Raw genomic sequence first — 20,545 nt, forward strand, 5'->3', positions numbered from 1 at the left:
AAATAAATTACTGGCCAAATTTAAAATTAAGCCAAAATAATGATGATACATGACATCGAAAAATTAAATAGTTTACTTAAAATAAATTACATCAAATTGATAAAACCTACAGTGTTTTCAACTGGTTTCAATCTACAAAACGGGCATGAGAGGTGAAAAGAATCACAAAAAAAAACATGAATATCCAACTGACATTAAAATAATGTAACCACAAAAGAAGGTGACAGTAAAGCAAAGAAAAGGAAGAGAAGAGAGATATACCCGTTCAGTTGGAATCAACACACACACAATGAAAAATATGAATCCATGCAATTAATTATAATAATTAATATATGACAGTTCTTCTACTAAATGGTTCTATGGTTTAAAATAAATATGACTTAATTTCAGTTGATTTAATAATAATAATTATAGGCAAATATTTCGATATTTAAATCTTTACACAAACAGTGGTTAACAACAAATATTTTAAATAATAATAATAATAACAAATGATTGACTAAACAGCTTTTTACATCTTAAAGTTTACGATATTTATAATAATAATAATAATCCTAGTCACACGACAACAAATCAGTATATTTATATATATAATACAATTTTCTTAACATGATATATTATGTTTTATATAATGAGAGTATGATATATGTAGTCAAATGGGGAAGAAGAAAAAGTACAATGAGTAACTGATATTGTCTATTAACTTTTTACCATATATACTATATATAATGTTACTTTCTAAGAAAGAGTCTCAGCTTAAAATACACTTATTCCATGAAACTGTTGAAACTTGATTTGTGGACACGGGATGAAACGAACGTTCACTGATTAAGAAATAAACCGGCATTTAAATGGCAACTTGAGCAGCTCACTGAATAAATCCTGCTATAAATGAAAGAATTGTCAAATTGCATCTGTTGAATAATAAAAACATGAGGTGATAACTGTAAGTCTTCCAATTCTTGCACTAAGTTCTTTATTCACAGCGCGCAAAGTTTTTTATATATAGGTAATATATTAATGTGGTCTGTGTGAGATCGCAGAAGAAATATGGGTATTTACAGTTAAGACTAATGTAGATGAAACTTGTTCATCAATGTTCTGATACAGGAGGAGTTGAATGTTTATTATGTTGGTATGAACATTTAACATGCTGAAATTGACCTTTTAAATATGCAAATCACCGATAATCCATTATGCCATTGGTTGAATAGATAAAACTAAAAAAGGCGATATAGTTCTGTGTGATAGTTAGTGATATAAGAGTAACTATATTATAACATCACGAAACATTAGCGTACTGAAGCTTGTCTAGCTCGTTTGTATTCTTCTTGCTGAATACGTTGTTGAATCATAAATGTAGCTTTACTGATATTAGCCAGGGTACCAGTTATTGAAACCAGTCGATTTCTTGTACCAGGTGAATAAACTCCTTTCTTAGATATCTGAATATTTGTACCAGTATACTGTTGTATTTCTACAATACCCTTTCCACCAGGTCCTAAAATAGCTCCAACAATACTCTCAGGTACTTCTAATTCTTGTTTGGTTGCACCAGCAACACCAGCCTTTTCATCAGTTGGGCTATAAATGGCTGTTCCAAGACCAAAAGAATTTTGATTTATGTTTGGCGATCTGTCAGCTGTAGGGAAACCAGCTGTGGTCTGATAAGTTCCTGGACTAGTAAAAGAATCGCTCAACATAGGACTGCTCCCAAAACGTTCTGTACCAATACTGGGAGACGAACTTCCAAATAAGCTTGAGCTTGCACCTGCAGATCCGGAACTTCCAAGACCAGATCCACTACCAACAGGCCCAAACAAACTGGAAGCCCCAGTTGAGCTATTACTTGTATTCAGAAAAGCATTTGAGACACTGCTTGTTGGTGTAGTAGCTGAAGTCATCATACTGTTAACTCCAAGAGATGGTGTACCTAAACTGAGACTGCCCAAAGCTGGTGCTGGTGTCATACTAGGAGTAGCTACATTATTACCCAAACCAAGTCCAACACCTAATATACCATAATTAGCTAGAGTGGTCATCGCTGCACTAATCTCCTCTGTAGCCTGATCTGTAAATCCACTATTTCTTAATGTAACTTTTAAATTATCCAAAGCCTGTCCTGTCATTGAGTTAGCTGATCCTGAATTGACATTAAAGTTAAGTCCACTGGTACTGTTAAATGTGTTTCCATTGAATCCAAAACCAAATGCTCCGCCAGCGAAGTTATTGTTGTTAATAGCAATATCTGAAGTGCGACTCTGTAGAAATGTTGTATTTGCGAAAGGGGAACCTGTTGGGTTGGCACTTGCAACAGGTCCTGTAACATCTGCATAGCTTATATTAGGACAACTACCACTCTGTGGATCTTCAACAATTTTTTGTAATATCATATCTACAGCTTTTCTATCAGCCTCAGAATCACCTGAAATATCGAGTTAATGTTTTAAACACTGGCATTGATGCATCAAATAAAGTAGCCTGGATACAACGTCATTTTTTTCATTTACAGGAAATTTAGATTGTGTTATGGTATTAACCTGTCCATTCTTCTGCCAATATGTATCAGGGCTTTGAGACACTGAGATAATTTTTTTTTAAGAAATACAGTTATCTGCTGGGTTGATCTCATGAATTTTACATGAAATTAGAATTATTCAAACTTTGACAAGGCCCAGCCACCAATATTTTTTTTTCATAAAATTTCCTAAACTGCTGTAAATGCTATTACAAAAATTTATTTGGTATTTTTATTTTCGACATATAAATGTTATCCTTCCAATAAAAAATTTGTGGCTTTATATGGTAAACATACATCCTTCTTAAAAGGTCATACTCCAAATAAAAATTTGATAATGTTATGTAAATTTTGTAAGGTCACATCATTTGATATACAATGATGTAAGAGAATAACCTTTACAAGGTTATAGTTCTAGAGGAAGGGAAATAACTCTACATTGAATAGACTTCTGGAAAGAATTTGGATTTTCTGTAGGTTAAACACTAATGTGACATTTGACATGTGCAGTCAGTAATCAGGAGATAGTTATGCCTTTGTTCAGACAGTTGCACATCCTGGTAATAATGTTAAAAATAGGTTAAAAAAATGACAGCTGTAATTTTTTCTGTCACGGCTGATTTTCGTAATTCAATCAGTTATCGTTGAATGTATACAATCCATTTTGTTCATAAATTCCAAAGCTTCCATAATTACTTACATTGCATATTCTTTTCACAGGCAATAGTAACACATCTTTCAGGTAAATTGGTTTCTTTAGATTTTTGTGAAATTTGTATGTAAGCTCCAGTTTCTTCTTTAATTTGTTTGATATAGTTACCACCTTTACCGATGATCATACCAGCTGTACTATTGGGTACTAATATCTTAACCTACAAGATACAAACAACAGTAATATTGGGAACAGAACTAGTGACAATGCATTACTAACAATGCAGGCCAGGCACAATAAGGGTGGTAGTAGCTTGAACTCAAATCTGTCAGACACTCATTCAAGTTTTCATGAACAAGATTTCTTATAATGTGATGGCCTAGCTTTTCAACTTTCTAATAGTCAGGGTACTGACTGTAGAACAATTCATAGTCTTTTGTGTTACAGTCTTCCGATTTTGGACATCTGTATTTAGGTTACGCTCAAAAAGACTGTTTGATACTTTTGCTGGCCATATACCACTTTTATTTTTAACTTGCGTTATTTATCAAAGGGATGTGGAATAATGCTACAGTTAATGGAACATGCGGATTAACAATTCACCCATCTCTATGAGATATTAATGAAACAATGAATGCATGAACATGTGAATAAAAGCATGTTAGTTGAAATGAATAAACAATGAAATATGAAAAAAAAACAGTACATCAGTTGTATGAGTACATGTTATATGACATATAGACATGAAATGACCTTTACTCATGACACATGGTTAAATAAGGTGTGGAGAATCCAAATTTAATTTGTAGAAATTCATTCTTCAGTAGGATGGTTCAAAATTGCCAACATAGATACAAATGAAAAACTACAATTGTGAAATTTTATTTCAACGAAATTTCCCTAATCATGGTATTCAAAATGATATGATTGACTGATTGAACAAATGAATGAATGAAATGTTATGTTAGGGTGAAGGAATGAAATGATAAACCATTCAATACATTTCAGTATTCAATAATTTAATTTTGTGAGGTGATTAACCCAAACACACAGTGCATAAACAAGATGTGTTAATTTTTTCTTTATATTAAATTTAACCATTAAACCATTAGGGAGTAGGTAGATTTCGGAAAACCACAAGACTTTTTCCACAATAATTTAACATAGGTGTATGAATATTGTCTTGTCATGTCTACTAGTCTTGATAGCACTTACACTTACTTGTCTATGCCTCTCAAAATTCGATTTTGAGTCATCTAATTTTGGGTTAGGGTCAGGCTTTTCTCTGATTTTTTCCATGATAAAATAGTGAACTTTTTGTACAGCTTCAACTGGGCCCATGATGAGACATACTCTTTCTGTTGTGCCTGAAGTAAAGAATTGTTTCAATTTTATTTTTAAAGTTTTAATACACTTCGTTGTGCAGTATACATTTCAATCAAATTATTTGTTTAAAATAGTCAAAACTATTCCTCCAAATCTTAAAGTACTTTCTGAGTTAAGTTAGGAATAATAGATAAATATTGAATATCCGTTAGTTTGTCAGCAAATTGAATATAACATTCTGCAAGCTGTTCTCAAATTCCAATAACATTATTCATAATCTGAATCTAAACAACTAAATGACAATATAATAGATATTTCACTTCTATTTCCTTTTACAGAATCCCTTACTTCAAACAATTCTAATAACCATAAATAATCATAAGCTTTACCTGGATAGAAATCATTGGCTTTTGACATTTTAACTCGGGCTCCAGCTTCTTTTTGAACCTGAGCAATGGTTTCTCCACCTTTGCCAATGATGGCACCAGCGGCAATACTGGGCACTAATATTTTTAGATGGATGTTTTCGCCTGAAAATATAAACAAGAATGATTAAATGATGATGTGGAATCCAACAGCCAAAATGAAGATAGACACAATCTAGATATATTAGTGAAACATCGCGCAAATGCCTTATTCCTTTTTTTTGGCAACAGATATGAATCAAAACTTCTTATTTCTCAATATAGCTCCTGAATTCTCAAAATTTTTATTTCAAAATGCACTAATTGTCTAATTATATTTTAATTACAACCCACAAGTTTGATGCTAATGAACTTCATCAAGTTACTCAAAGTCAAAAGATGAATTGATACTTGTGTTTTAATTGGACAAAATTAAGGATGCTATGATTTACTAAGATTGATGGGTCGTCCATTAATAATTTGTTTGTGGGGATAATTTATTGAAATCTCCCTTACATTCAATGAGAATAAAGTCCAAGTTATGGTGAAAGTGTAGGAGATCTAATTTGATACTGTGAACTATATTAAACAGGTTTAGGTATGCAGAAAGTAAGTTTATATACATATCATTATAGGGTACAGTAGAGAATAAAACACAAAATAAACCAAATATTTTCAGCACTTGTTCACTCATCTATGATATATATGGTTGGTTGAAAAGGAATGTTAGGTGTTGTTTTCAATGATATTTTTAACATTATAGTTTTAACAGTACAAATCTAACTAAAGTATCTGTACCAAATCTGGGTACCATATCTCTTGGTTACATTTTTAGACTTTTATCAGTTGTAATCAAACAAGCCAGTTTTCTCATTTGAAACAATATCCTTATCTCATTTTAAAGGCCATAAAGAAGATAAATCACATGTGTATTGTTCATCATATTTAATGTCTTCAGGGGTTATTTAAGATGCTATCTGTACACAACAAATATTTAGTTTAAGTGGCCTAAATATAGTCTGTGTTGAAAACCTAGACTCAGGTATATACATAGATAAAGGTAAAAAGAATGGAATGCCAGGTAAAAAACAGATGTGCCAAAAGTAATAAGCTTGCATGTAAATTTTCTTAAAATAAAGACTACATTAAGACAAATCAACTCTTCATTAAACTAGATAATTTCTTGATATATACATACAGAATCTAGAATGTAGAATTGAAATCAGTAAGAGGGGGTGGGGTATCATTATAAAATAGAACTCAAGCTATATTTGTATAGGTAAAACCTTGTTTTAAGAGTGCAGTACATTCCAATCTCAACAGGCTATAATGTAACAATATACTTTAAAGCTACACCTATGACTGCAGAATTCCAACCTGAATCTTTCCACCAGAAACAATCAAGACCTAATATGACATCTATAAAGTATAATATGAAATGTTGATGAGAGAGCCAACAGGTAGAGAGATATTGATGACTGGAGGTAATCAATTCATTATTGAACATTCCAGTCATTAGTAGATTTTATTTCTCAATGTCAGGCCAATGTTAGAACTATAGAATAGATTTCATCTTATTTCTTTCTCTCATTCCAATACCTGATATAATTATATGTACACTAGTTTAGGGAAATACTCAATTTGAAATGGCCTAGCACTGAATTTGATATCTGCGTTATAACCTAGTCTAAGTCAAGCCATTTTCAGTCCATATTTAGTATGAATTTATAGCCTACATTTAGGTTTTGGGTGCATCTAGATAAAATTCATTCAAGGTCGGGGAGTAAGTGAATATATAAGTAATAGCAAGGTTTTGTATAACAAACATACAGTGAAACTTGACCAACTAGATATAATGTTTACCAATGTATAATGAAGACTATATATGTATAAGGTCTACTGCTATGAAATATATAAGAAATTTTCAACAATATGCAAACACAATATGGAGAGAGCTTTATCATAAGACAAATAATAAGGTGTTTTCAGTCCATTTCTAAATACATGTAAATATATATCAATAATCATACAATTTCCATGTATTCATAGACAGATATACCTATATAATATAAATAGAGCCACATATTGAACAGACTTTGATCATTCGCTAGCTCAAATCAGCCCACTAATAACATCAGACCAAACATATTGTTCTAATCTAAAACTAAAATAAAAGTAGAAAATATTTATAAGCAACTTGCCAGTATTGCCAGCTGAGGCGGCCATGGTGTTATAGAGTAGCCCGGTCAGTCCATCGTCTATATCTAACTGTTGTAGTATGGTCATAGTTAGAGCTAGCTGGCTGGTTGTTTTCACCAGGAAGGTAATGGACTGACTGAATAAATATATGGTAGATATAATCCACTACCTATCTAGGTCAATGATTACCATCAGCTCAGCTGAGTTGAGACGTCCAGTTGGCCGGTCAGTATCAACTAACCAATAACCTGAGTTCAATCCTTCATACCTCACTGCCCAAACATGTCTAATGATATAGAGTTTTGGTAGCAAATGGTTGAGGGTATATCATTAGACAGATATAAAGGTCATATGACTATTATCTAATAATTATTATATAATCTTTACTGTAGTCTTAATAATTCAATAGTTATTATCAACTCTCAATATAATATTATATAATAATCTCAATATAACCTCTCAATCATTACAAATATCATTTACATTTTTTATCATACACCTTATATCTCTCTTTTGACCCTTTCAAATACAAACAGCCCTACAACATTCTGCAATTGCCAATAAATATGGGCCATATTGAGATAGTGCTGAGTCAGTATATTTTTGTGAAAATAGAAGTCAACTGGAAGAAGAATCAATAATCTTCATTATCAGTTTACTTGCCTCAATCTTCACACATTCCAAGTGCTTCCATTCCATACTTTACTCTCCAGGGTTATTTTTTTGCTTCAACTGTTACTGATTGGAGGACTCGTTATTTTTCATATGTTAACACTTTTATTAAATCATCATTTGATTTATATTAATTAGATAATACTGTATTTTAATTTAGAGAGTCACATAATTTCAAAATATGAATGATATAATTACAATTAATCACAGTTCAACAATTTGATTTGGAATTTGTTTGTAGCTGCTGCTCTTTTAATTTTGAAAATACAAACTGGAGTTAAAATTGCAAAAAATGTTTCAGACTTATGACCAGTATTGTAGCCATGCCAACCAGAAATTCTTCTATTTAATCATGTAATTAAGTGCAATCTTAAGATAGCTACATCAGAATTTCAAATTCATCTCAAGTGTTCTTTTTAACACATAATTATAAAGTCAATTGGAAGTAATTACAGTAGATATTCAAATCATTAGTGTATGGAGTATGGAAAATGAGAAAAACAAACATTAATATATTTTTGTAGGTGTCATACTGTACAAAATTTAACTCTTCAAACACTTCCCTCTAGGATCCTGCCCCTTGTTATAGAATAATAAATAGGGAATGTAATATTGTCTGCTTGTAGCTGCCTGAGAGTAAACATATTGATATTTGGTGGGTGGGGATGTTAATTTATAGACTAGTAATTATCATTATGCCAGCAGAATCAATATCAACTACATACTCTAGTAGTCTGCTAGCCTGCAATGTTTCAATCAATGTAAAGGTATGACACCAAAAGACCAACTATCAAATCATCTCAAATAGATTAACAGCCAGGATTTCATTAACGTCAACCACCATTCTTATCACCATTAATACCAGAAAAATACTTCTTGCCCTGACTTTTCTTCAGAAGGATATAGAAAATTTTTAATATTCAATCTAGAGCATGAAATGATCAAGAGGGTCAAATACAGCTGGCCACAAAATATGATTATTTCTATTAATATGAATGGTTTTATTAATATATGAATACTAAATGGAAATTAAGTAGAAACATGGACAACATCTGGTTCATTATAAATAAAAATCATACAGTTTGTATCTAATCCTGTACAGATTCACAAGAAAAGATAATGAACAGTGATGGAAATAAAAAAAATGCAGATTAAAATTAATTTCAAATGAGAATTTAATGAAGCCATGTTTGCATCTATTGATAAATGAATTGCTTGAAACTGTTGAAAATTGGAAACAATTTTTGCGAAGAAATAGTTCACATTGTGTGGAAATTCATATCATTTTCACAATAATTTCACCTACATACCAATATTACTTAGATATCATTGACTGTAAGTAGTGTATATTTCTTATTTTTATTTCAACAATTAAGGGCAGGCCACCGTAAATTTCACAGTAGTAGAAGTAAGTATTTGACTGTCTTTGTGACAGCAATGAATTTATGTATATAGGGGTTAATATTCTATGGGGAAACTGCTAGTTGATACTTGCGAGCTATGTTTCAATTAAGATTTACGTTTGAAAATTCAAAGAATCCAAAATGGAGAACAGAAAGCAAATCAACCTCGACCATTTACAGAAATATAGAATTAGACTTGGCATTGGCGTTTAACTTAGTGCCATTACCTTTGGCGAGAATTCAATTCTACAACAGTATCAAGCAGGTTAATATGAACTTTCCGACTAGATAGTATGATAAAACTGAGAGAATGTTCAATAGTCTATCTAAAGTAAGAACTAGTCAAAACACGGATAGATCTTTTCCTACGCACAAATCTCACGAAATGGACGACATTTTGAATAATGCTTAATGACAAGAAGGAATTAGGTCAAAATCCCAAAAAGGGAAACTTGGTTTGCAACAACCTGTAAGAGATGCAGTCTGAATCTCAAGGGGCCTCAGTTAGCTTTTCCATGCAAACAATCTTAAGTAGCAACCTTGAAGGAAATTATAATCCTTTGCAAGCAGCAAATGCTCAAATCATAGAGCTGAGACATTAATACTTTTAATACAGAAACCATTTCACAAATTCGATAGAAGCCTTTATAGCAGTCTTGTCTTGTGTTTGAAAAAAAACAGAGCAAATTTTCCAAGTAGCAACGAGTAAAACAGTGAAGTGAATATTATCTGACTATACTACAATAAGTAACTAGGTATAAAATCTGACTTCAATAAAATATGTTGATCAAGACAAGAATAACCTTCACGCTTCATATCATTTTTATATCACATGTAGCCAAGTAATGGCTACAAATATATCATCTTAACAATTCTAAAAGTTTTGACTAAAACAGTACAGAAAATGTTGACTGGAAAAAAACTTTAATATTTTTTAAGTTGAAAGATATAAATAGACCTTTAAAGTGGAAAAAAAGTAAAAACTTCCTTGAAATATTCTTAGTCCAATGTCTTATGTTCCAAGCTAAGTTATCAAAATCAAAAATATGAACATGCTGTATTGTATTGTTTTTTTTTTATCTACTAGAGCATGTACATACATCTTTTAAAGTGAAATGAAATTTGGTATATATATTTTGCAACTGATTGAGCTAATAAAGACAGGAAACTTTGCAAATTAAGTGCAAATTAAAGGAACTTGCTAGTACATCAACATACTAGGATTACTTCCAGTTGTCCAGGCATCTTATGTGCACAGGGCCTTAGTTGGTAAATCCTACTATTGTTTGTAAGCTGTATAGAAATATTGGTATGTAATTAAGATGGCAGAGGTCACTGATTAAGAATCAATCAATATCAGCACTCAGAATGTCTGGACCTACGGACATACATTTTTCTTCTATAGTAAAGGTGATATAGGTACAAATTTTGTTACATATGGTTAGAATTAACCTATTCCTACAACCTTGGTTATTCACTCAACAATTGATGTGGTTCTGGGTTTATTCAACTCTTAACTTGACCACAATTGTCCATAATGCTTAAATAGTATGTCAAGACATTTATGTTTCCTCTGTATTTTGTTAGCCATGGACATGAAATTCCTTTACAAAAATAGATGCCAAGGGTAAGTCCTGAAATACCCTACAGATTTTGCTCTGAAAGACTATATAATAATCAGATTTTGACATTCCCTTTTTACTTGCTATCGTTTTAAAAAGTCTTATCAATTCAGATATAAGGAAGCAAACTCAACATTTTTAAAGAATTTTGTGCTAAAAAATGTGAAAATTGTAAGAAGTGAAAATTGTAAGAAATGAAAACATGTATTATATGTAGAGTTGAAAAGAGTTTGTATCTATTTTTACTGTGCAATATAAGTTGAACCTATAGCGTAGATTGGTAAAATGTAGGTAAATAACCTCAATGTATATCATCACATGATAATGTGACGTAATAACACAGTGAGATATATACCTGACTTCTATTAATATTATCATGTACATTCTATACCACAACTTACTTATATAATATACTTACTATTTCATCTTATTTTTATTGTAAACTTAAATAATGTAACAAATTTCCTGAAAAATTGTTAGAAAAATATCCTTTTTATAAACCTTTAAAACTTTGTACTTTTATTTTTAAACTAGGCTGAATAGAATTACATATTATCAAGTTGTTAAGATGCCAAGAAACATCATATTACATATATTTAAAGTTCTTGGTGTAATTTTTTAAGTAACATTCAAGAACCCTAGTTTTATTCAAAAGAAATCAATTGTGCTATTATAAAGCGAAATGAGAGTATATTTCTAGTATTGCTTCTCAAGGCCTATATTTCTAAGTTTAATTGTGTGCCAAGATCCTTAGGTGATGAAGTGTAACTACATCAGAAAGCACAGTTCAAAACGTCCAGTGAAATTTTATACAACAGCAAAAGAGTATTCAGATTCTATTCAGTAGGTAACATCAAATGATGATCATATGAAGAAATAGTTTCCACAATAAATTGGAAGAGAAATGACAAGAGTATGATTTACTAAGGGTGTGGGGGAGTCTAACATTAATAGAATCAACAAAGCAAACCAGTTTACAACACACTAAATAATAAACAAACTTAGGACAAGTTGAACAACATCATCTAGATGATGAGAAATCTTAGCCATTTTCATTAAATATGTTAAACTTGTTTCCATTTTACCTTACAAACTCTTTCATGTCCTACTACAGGTTTACAGTTGGTCTATATGATATGGGAGGGAGTATTTTTTTTTTTTTAAACAGCCTGTATTTGGTCTGAATGCCTACATATATGGAAATATAGCCGTAATTGGTAATAATCGCAAATATGACCTGCTTGTCTCCTTATTTTTTCAAATCAAATTTTAGTAAAACTACCAACAATATTTATAAAGTCTCATCAACATTTTCTGCATATTCATTAGAAACCTAGCCTTATAATGGAAAGTCCAAAAAACAAGAGATCTTTCATCTAACTTGCTCGATCAAGAAACAGGCCTAAATTTGGAGATGAGATTATTTTGATCGTAATAATGTGAAATATTATTTAGAAGTAAACTTACATCATAAATAGAAAACAATGGTTAATTAATATAGATTTTGGATAAATGAGAGCTATTGAACAATCAAAGTTATGAATAAAATGAAGTCGTGGCTAGAAACAGTGTCTACATATGTATACATCAAGTTGCTAAGTTAAAGTTGGATATGTGCCCACATAGAATCAATAAGACTACCATTATACTTGGCTCGTTTCTCTACAATACTCAACAATTTATATATATATTATTTAACACTGCACCATATCATTCCTTTATCTAAAATCATTCAGCTACATGATACACAAAGCCTCATATTAATTAATGATAATGAGAAGAAAGACTAAATGGGGGAAGTAGGGGGGAATAAGCTCTGGAAATAAACGAGACTTATTGTACAGTTCCATTGATCAATCATTTGAAGGCCACATCAATTCTTTACACTAAATTGTTGGTCAACATGTCTATATGGATACTGTTAAAGTCAAATCAAAGTGGTTTGTCATATCCTTCAAATTGAACTTATCATATGGTTGTGTATGGTCAGTCACATGCTTAGTAACAAAGTTCAAGTCAGAATAAAGGTCATTAATGATAGTAAATATTCTGTCTATAATTTGACCTCATTTCGGTCATACATAATCATTTGGGGACAAAACTGATAAAACACAGCTGACTAGAACTAATGTCAGTTTAATTCTCCTGCCCCAATGCCAGATGATTCTTTTTTCTTCAAAGAAATTTATTCACGTGCTATTAGCAATATTAGCATGAATGTCTGCCCATAAAATAATCACATGACTTACTTATATGGAAAGAAATCCAGACAAATAATAACATAGTTTAGCTTAAATTAATGAATGAAAAAACCAGCATAATATAAATGTAAATTGGACTTACATTGAAACATTGTTTTCTCTGCTAGATCCATTATTTTATAAAACATGATTAACTAGTAGACTGATATGAAATGATATGAATGATGATCTTGGTATAAATGATCAACGTGGTCAACACAGTAACCTCTGACCCTTTATACCATATCACCCATATTTATACCTTGTATTTTAAATGTCATACACATCATTCAGGTAAAGTTTGTTTATAGATACGTTGTCCAGTGAGTGGAATTCATATTATAGATTAATCAGTTGTTAACTACCAGTTTCATTAGTGACCATAACTATTTTAATTATAGTCTATACATTACAATGGTCACTAATCAATGCACACAATAGTCAGTAGATTACAGTAAAAGAGACTGAAGATAGGGGGTGTCACCAGTTCCCTAGTTTTATAATCACATAATCCTTAATCTACACTAATCACCCTATTAATTTCATGTTTTACTAAACAATATGACTGTTTTGTGCAACAAATCATCTGACATTATTAAACAGATAAGATCATACAGATGACCTCAACAATAGCAAGTCTGAACAAGGTATTTTACCTATACTTTCTTTAAAAAATATTGTTTATTTGGTTTATGTTCAGGCGTTCCACAAGTTCTATGGGATTCTTAACTTCCTCCTGTACAGAATAGAGTTTCAACGCAAATATTGCACAAAGATTAACTAGTCCTAAAACAGAGAGGAAGGAAGAACTTCCACCAACACCTTAACAAACCTGATAAAGAATCTAGCATACGGGTCATTCCATGTCAAATCACCCAATGAGGTAAACCGTACCCCCTTTGAATTTGCTTAACTTTGGTTTGTATGCTTATTTGGGCTGAAAAAGCTGATATTCAAAATTTTAGCTTCATCGGACAAACGGTTCATGTGTTATGCCACACCCAATTTGAGGAATTTCGGCCAAAATGGGCGTGACCACCTGTAACCGATAGGTCAAAATTGCTGAAATAAATATTTCTAGAAAGGGAATTGGACAGGGATTCCAAATCTGTCATTTTTTTTTTTACATAGGTGTGTTTTAAAAAATGATGACCTTGGATATGCACTTTGACCTCGAATTTGACCTTGTGGCCTTTTTGACCTTGAGAAAAATTTAGCCCAACAAGTTTTCTACACAATATAAAAAATTTGAAGTTTTATTTTTTATTAAGCCTGGAAAATCAAGTCAAATATCCACAGATGAGGCTAAATGATCAGACTGTTTCAAAGAGGATGACTATTTGAATCACAGTTAGCTATCTTTAGGTAAGTCTGCAGCAGGTTACTATGTATCCCCAGAACCTATCCATGAGCATAATCCTGCTTTAAGTGCAAAGACACTGATTTTTAGCCTCATCTGTGGATATTAACCACAGATAGTGGAACTCAAATTCAATTAAGACAGACAAACCAGTTCTTCATACTTTCAAAGCTGTGGTAATACAAGTGAGGGAAATTACGAATTCATAGCTCAATATTTTCCAATCAAAATTGGCCCTAAAATCTGTCTAGGAAAACGAAATGTGATGTAGTTATGAAATGTTGTAAATTGATTTTCCACTTGCAATTTTTTTTAATTTTTATAATTAATTATACACTACACCCCAAAAAATCCAACATGGGACACTTATAGTTACAGAGAACTAAGTTTAGCACAACACAATGGCAGTTTGATGAAGTTTAATTTTTGGTCTCATTGCACTTTAACATTGATTCTACATCTCGATCATCTAATTGGCTACAAAAATCAACATCATCGCTGCCATAATTGTTTATGATTTTTATTTACTTGATCCTCCATTATTTCCTAATTGGACATATTTCTGTGCCAAAATTTAATTTCTTTTAACGCCTTCAAGTTAATGAACCTCATGAAAATACAGATATGATATACTGATTCTTTGTTCCATTACTTACTGATATCACAGAACAGTAAATCAGGAATTTAGACCTTAAACATTAAATCTGGTCATATCAAGTTATTATTTTGTTTCATATGCTTACTTTTATGTAGCATGATTTTGCTTGCGCATAGCAATTTTTGTTTTGTTTTGTAAATAAGAAAACACAATAAACTTGTTCTACATGAGTACGAGTATCCCTTCTCGTATGAACAAGGTCATTCAGATTGGTTAAGATTCAGAGCCTTGTACATTTATTATTTGGATAAAATCCAAAACCCCATCTACTTATTGATTAGATGTGTTGCTCTATTGAGGATGATCATATCCTAAAACTAAATCACATTTTCAATATGCAAGATGACAAGGTATAAATATCATTGGTTTGATATTTACAAGCACTCAAATTGGATCTTGATCTTCATTGTATAAGCTTACTTAACTTATATACTTAAAAAGCTTGAAAAAAATCGGCCTAAAACTGTATATTTAGAGCCTTTTTGAGGAAGTAAGTACTGCTAAAGAGATTTTGGCATATATATATACACGATGGTGTAGTTACCTCACACATTATCCATAACATGCAGTTAAAATAGTATGAATTAGTTATTCCATACAAACATTTTGGAACACATGATATAGTCATCTTGTAACTTTCAAATAACACAGGTGAACTTGTTTTTATCTACAACTTTCTTACGTCAAGACTTATCTGTAACTTGTTCAAGATTTAAAGCAGAAGATATATCAAATTTATCATACATTGACATGCTCATGCTAATCATCAGTCATCTTATACCTTGACTGTAATGGCCATGTATCTTGTATCACAGAAGTTTGCAAATACAGCAATTTGATTGGATACATCTGCAGTCAAATTGTGAGCAGTTTTTCTGTTGTGGGCTATGATTGGTTGAATTCGTTAGCGTAATCAAATATCTGCATTTACAAACTTCTGTGAAACAAGACACTTTTGCAGTCAAGGTATTTGACACAGATCGTAAATGTTTGACATTGCAAAGATGCATTGCAGTATCACTATGGATGTCGCCTGTCACTAATTAGCAAAAATCTATCTTCTATGTATCATATATGTGCTTGGAATAAGCATGGGCAATAGAAAGAAACAATTTAGTTTACCTGTATCTGGTAATTGGCCTTCTGGATAGGTTTCATGACCTGAAAAATAAAAATTTACCAACACCATATTAATATATTATTTCAGAGATATTTTGCTCAAAAATGGTGATGATGTAAAAATATGGTACAGTTTAGAAATATATCATGTGCCTTTCATTATCAAAGTATTTAACAACCTTCAGCATCTAGCTACATATTTCAATGTAATCAATATTCAGAAAGATCTTGCAAAATACTGAAGTAGGGCTTGGAAGGCGTGTATGTACAAGATTCTTCTTTATAGCATTCTCATCATAGAATATAAAGAAAACATATTAGATATACAAGTATAACAAGAAGGTTTTCCAGTAAGGAAAGCAATATTTCTGTCTCCTGACATTCAACAGGTGAGACTCAGGTTTATCTACTGGCATCTAATTTTTTTCTGTCATGTTGCAAATGTTTATCTGCCGTTGCCAAAAACAACCTCTTTGTTGAAAGATGGATTCCTTTCGAGGAACAATATATTTCAGGAATCAAATAAGATTAGAAAATAGTAGCTTGTGGTGCCAAACTGGTTGTAATTTGTCTAGTTTGACTAACCCATTACCTGATTTTTTTTTGTTTCAAGCAGATATGACTTTTGAACATTATGTTCAAATGACAAGTTGTTACCAAATCAAAAATCTAATAATGGAAATTGCATGTCACCTGATATAAGCTCATACCACATTACAATCATAAAAGGTGCAATATCGTGATAAACTTGCATAATGAACAGATTTATAAAATCATTATTCAATATATTTGAATAGTTGATGCACTTTCTTTTTGGCATTCCATAGACCAATCTGCAGGACCTAGACCACCCTATATATGGTTTTTCCACAGAATTCTAAAATTATATATGATAATGAATGCCAATTATATGAAAATGGAATGGTATACAAACTGCATCAACTATTCAGTAATACTACTATAATTATGATAATGTACATCATGTATGAGAGAAACAACATCAATACAATTCTAGGTACATTACAATAAAGATCAATGAGAACATGAACAGAATGTAATATCATGATTCAAAAATAATTGTACTAACACAAATTCATGAATATGATTTGATGTGGCGGTATATTTTTAGCAATGGTTTAAATGATATTGAAAGGAATGTGGATTTACGGCAGAAACCAATGATTTTATGCATCACATACATAATACTGATACCCACTAATAAAACCGCAGCCAGGTCCAGTGGGCATGCCATCTTCCATTATTAGGTCGAAAACCGTGAAGTGTTATTGATGCATGCCTTGCAGTATAAGTCCAGTCAATTAGTCCCGATCTTGTAAACTATTTCCTATTTAGATAGTTTTATTTGGATCTATAGATATAATTTAAAGTTTGTAAAGCATCAGAAACTAAAAAAAAAAAAACCATGAACGAAACTCTTATTCTCCACAATTCTGTACCTTGTACCACTACTTCTCGATTCTTAGAAGTATTCCATAGGATTAGTTTCCAATAAAAGGCAATTTTTTTTTAGTGTTTGGCAAATTCCATATGGATCAAGTGTATTTTTCTGTCTAAATGTTTGTCACATTGTTAATTAGAAATAAGGAATTTTTTTAAGCCATAAAAATAATGATATTGATAGTAACAAAATGGAAGCCTCAGCCTTTTGTGTCTATGCACTTGACTCAAGGTGTAAGCTTACACAAACTGTGATCAAGTATGCCATGTTTGCAGCCAAATCATAAGCTTATCTGTGAGAATAAATTTTCATTCAGAAAATAAAGGTAACACCTTACTCTCTTCCACTGAGCTATCATGAATGTGATCACATGATGTTAAAATTTCAATATGGAACGTTCGATCAGCATTTTCATTGATGATCCAAACAAGCCGGTTATTTCAAGGGTAATACTAACAATATATAAAGCATAAGGCCACGGGCCTGCATCATTAACTTCGTTTATACCTGAAAAACTGTTATAAATTGGAAATTTCATCATCAAACGTGAACAGATTTCTTATCACTGAGAACGAGTTTCGCCCACCTCACCGTATGGTGCTGTCATTTACACGTTTCAGAAGGATGTTCTATTTTTGGTAACAAAGTTCATTAGCCAATCTACAGGTTCGAGAACCAAATTGGGAATGGGGGTCTTGGTTACAGTGAGGTGTGTTCACACACGGACTAAGTCAATAAGGACACGTGGTCCCGTCATGCATGCATTCACAAATTGTCATCTCTTCCGACGGTCGGAGTCAACATAACTTAAAATACCGATTGGTGGGTGGATCTCCCAGAACGAGTCCGGACCGAGTATGATCAATTTTTCGATGGCGAAATGAAAGGATAAATGATTGAAATAATGAGTAAATTTTGGGTAAAATGAAATTTACCTCTCCATATGTGAAATTTATCCTCGTCCTGAGAATCTACCATGTTCACATCCACGTTATTGAAGCAACAATTTAGGTCGAGGAGCGTCATAATTCGTTCACAGTGACCGTCCTTCGCGCAAACTTGTCTGACCTCGGTTCGTCTGCTTGCCCGTTCAGTGATGTTCACTATTATGGAAAGGCCTATAGCCACTTAAAGAGCTCCTATTTTCTCAGTAGAGTATGGACAAGGTCGCGCTGTATCTGACACTCTTGAAATATAGGCTTGTACGAAAAGAATCGAGCCTAAAAGTTAGACACGTTTGTACATGCATGCCCTTACATAAAATCGGCTATTGCGCAGGTTGTCGCCAAGACAAATATACAGTTATTTTACACTAATCAAATCCACTTAAACCATTGCTAAAAACACAAAATTTTGAAGAAATTATTCATTATACAGTTCAAATAAAATTAGTATAAATAATTTCGTAATTATCTTTGAAATTCCAAGAATTTCTCAGTGGGCCACGAATAATTTCACCGGCGGAAAGCCGCCATATTGGTTCTCAACGCAGCTTAGTAGGTGTAAAAACTTCGATATAACACACAAAATATATAAGATGCACCCTAACCTCCGCCTTGGTTAGATCGTTTAGTGACCCCGTTATCTGTTTCTCCATCCAATGGCCTTTTCCTAGAATCAGAAGTGTCCATATCTGACCCATTCATGCCGTCAAAATTCATGTTAGCCATCGTCAGCTCGCCCAGTTCTCGTGGGGTAACGTAGCAGACGGTACACGAGTCACGAGACTTTCCGGGACTCATCTTCAACACAAAATTATCATAGTTTCATGAATTAAACAATATAAGAACACCTCTTGAAATAAGAAAATATTAACGTATTCACCCAAAGATACCGGAAAAATGTCTAAATTGGGTACCGATTTCGATGACGAAGCCATCAAGCATACCGTTGCATAGTAAATGTGTCACGCCCCCTATTTAACCAATGAACTGCCTTGTAGGCAATCATAATACCGGTAATATACTATACCTTGATAATTGACAGGCATATTATAATAACTTGCCTCATTTGTCTGTTGTTAACATACAAATAATTTTGTATTTCATAACTATGTTTTATTTTCTGGGATATAATTCCTTAATACTTGAAAGTCCTGCATTGTATCAGGGCGGTTGTTGCAAAAATAATGACCTCTTGATTTCAACAGTAAAGGCTTAGCCTAGTAGCCTATTATAGATGCATGTATTTTGTCGGCATTTGTAAATCGAAGCGGACTTTTTCGGTGCTTGAGACCAATAAACTATATATCCCTAGGTGTAGCTAGCCTACTGCTTTCGGAACAGACAAAATGGCAAAGCACTAAATTAAAATTTCATTCAAAATGCTGCAACGACTTAAAGTATATATAAGCTAAAAATGAAAAATGATAATTTAAAAATAATGATAAATTAAGATCTATTTAATGGGTTTCAGAGCAACACAAAACTCGTTCAGAGAAAGTAATGCTATTTACTTCCACAATTTAAAGAAATAGGCAATCACCTTAAAGAGAGCAATTACGGCAATTTTAGCTACAGTTAATCTAACGCTAGGCGCTTATTATCTACGGCATTATATAGTCTCTAGTAAAGTTTTCAAGCTTGGCTACAATTTAGCATTATTTCGCATTTATTTTCATCTGTTTTGGTTATTTAATAAGGCTTTCATCAATCGCAAGAAATCAAATAAACTCATACGAGTAACATTTCCCTTTTTAGTAAGTCGATTATATTTTGTGGTCAAGGGGGGATAATTTAGGCACAGTTGTGGTCTGTACTCATGTAACTGCTTTTTAATTTTATGAAAGAGTGGCAACAACTAAATTTAACAGGTTTTAGGCCTATGTATATATCGGTAACGTACGAAACTGATTATTCTCGGCTTCAGTATTTTCGGCAAAGAAAAAAAACGTAAAAATAATGGTAAAAAAAA

General features: G+C 32.1%; 1 protein-coding gene across 1 annotated transcript; it reads right to left on the minus strand.

Annotated features, from left to right (window-relative positions):
- Positions 1-1,292: 1,292 nt before the first annotated feature.
- LOTGIDRAFT_123770 (hypothetical protein) lies at positions 1,293-19,263 on the minus strand (the record flags this gene model as incomplete). Its single annotated transcript, XM_009060900.1, has 7 exons — positions 1,293-1,894; positions 1,973-2,425; positions 3,237-3,390; positions 4,386-4,537; positions 4,886-5,026; positions 8,329-8,397; positions 19,182-19,263. The coding sequence occupies 7 exons, from the start codon at positions 19,261-19,263 to the stop codon at positions 1,293-1,295; spliced, it is 1,653 nt and encodes a 550-aa protein (XP_009059148.1).
- Between the last annotated feature and the right edge of the window lie 1,282 nt (positions 19,264-20,545).

The sequence above is a fragment of the Lottia gigantea genome (genome assembly GCF_000327385.1).
Source record: "Lottia gigantea unplaced genomic scaffold LOTGIsca_45, whole genome shotgun sequence".
Taxonomy (NCBI): Eukaryota; Metazoa; Mollusca; class Gastropoda; family Lottiidae; genus Lottia; species Lottia gigantea.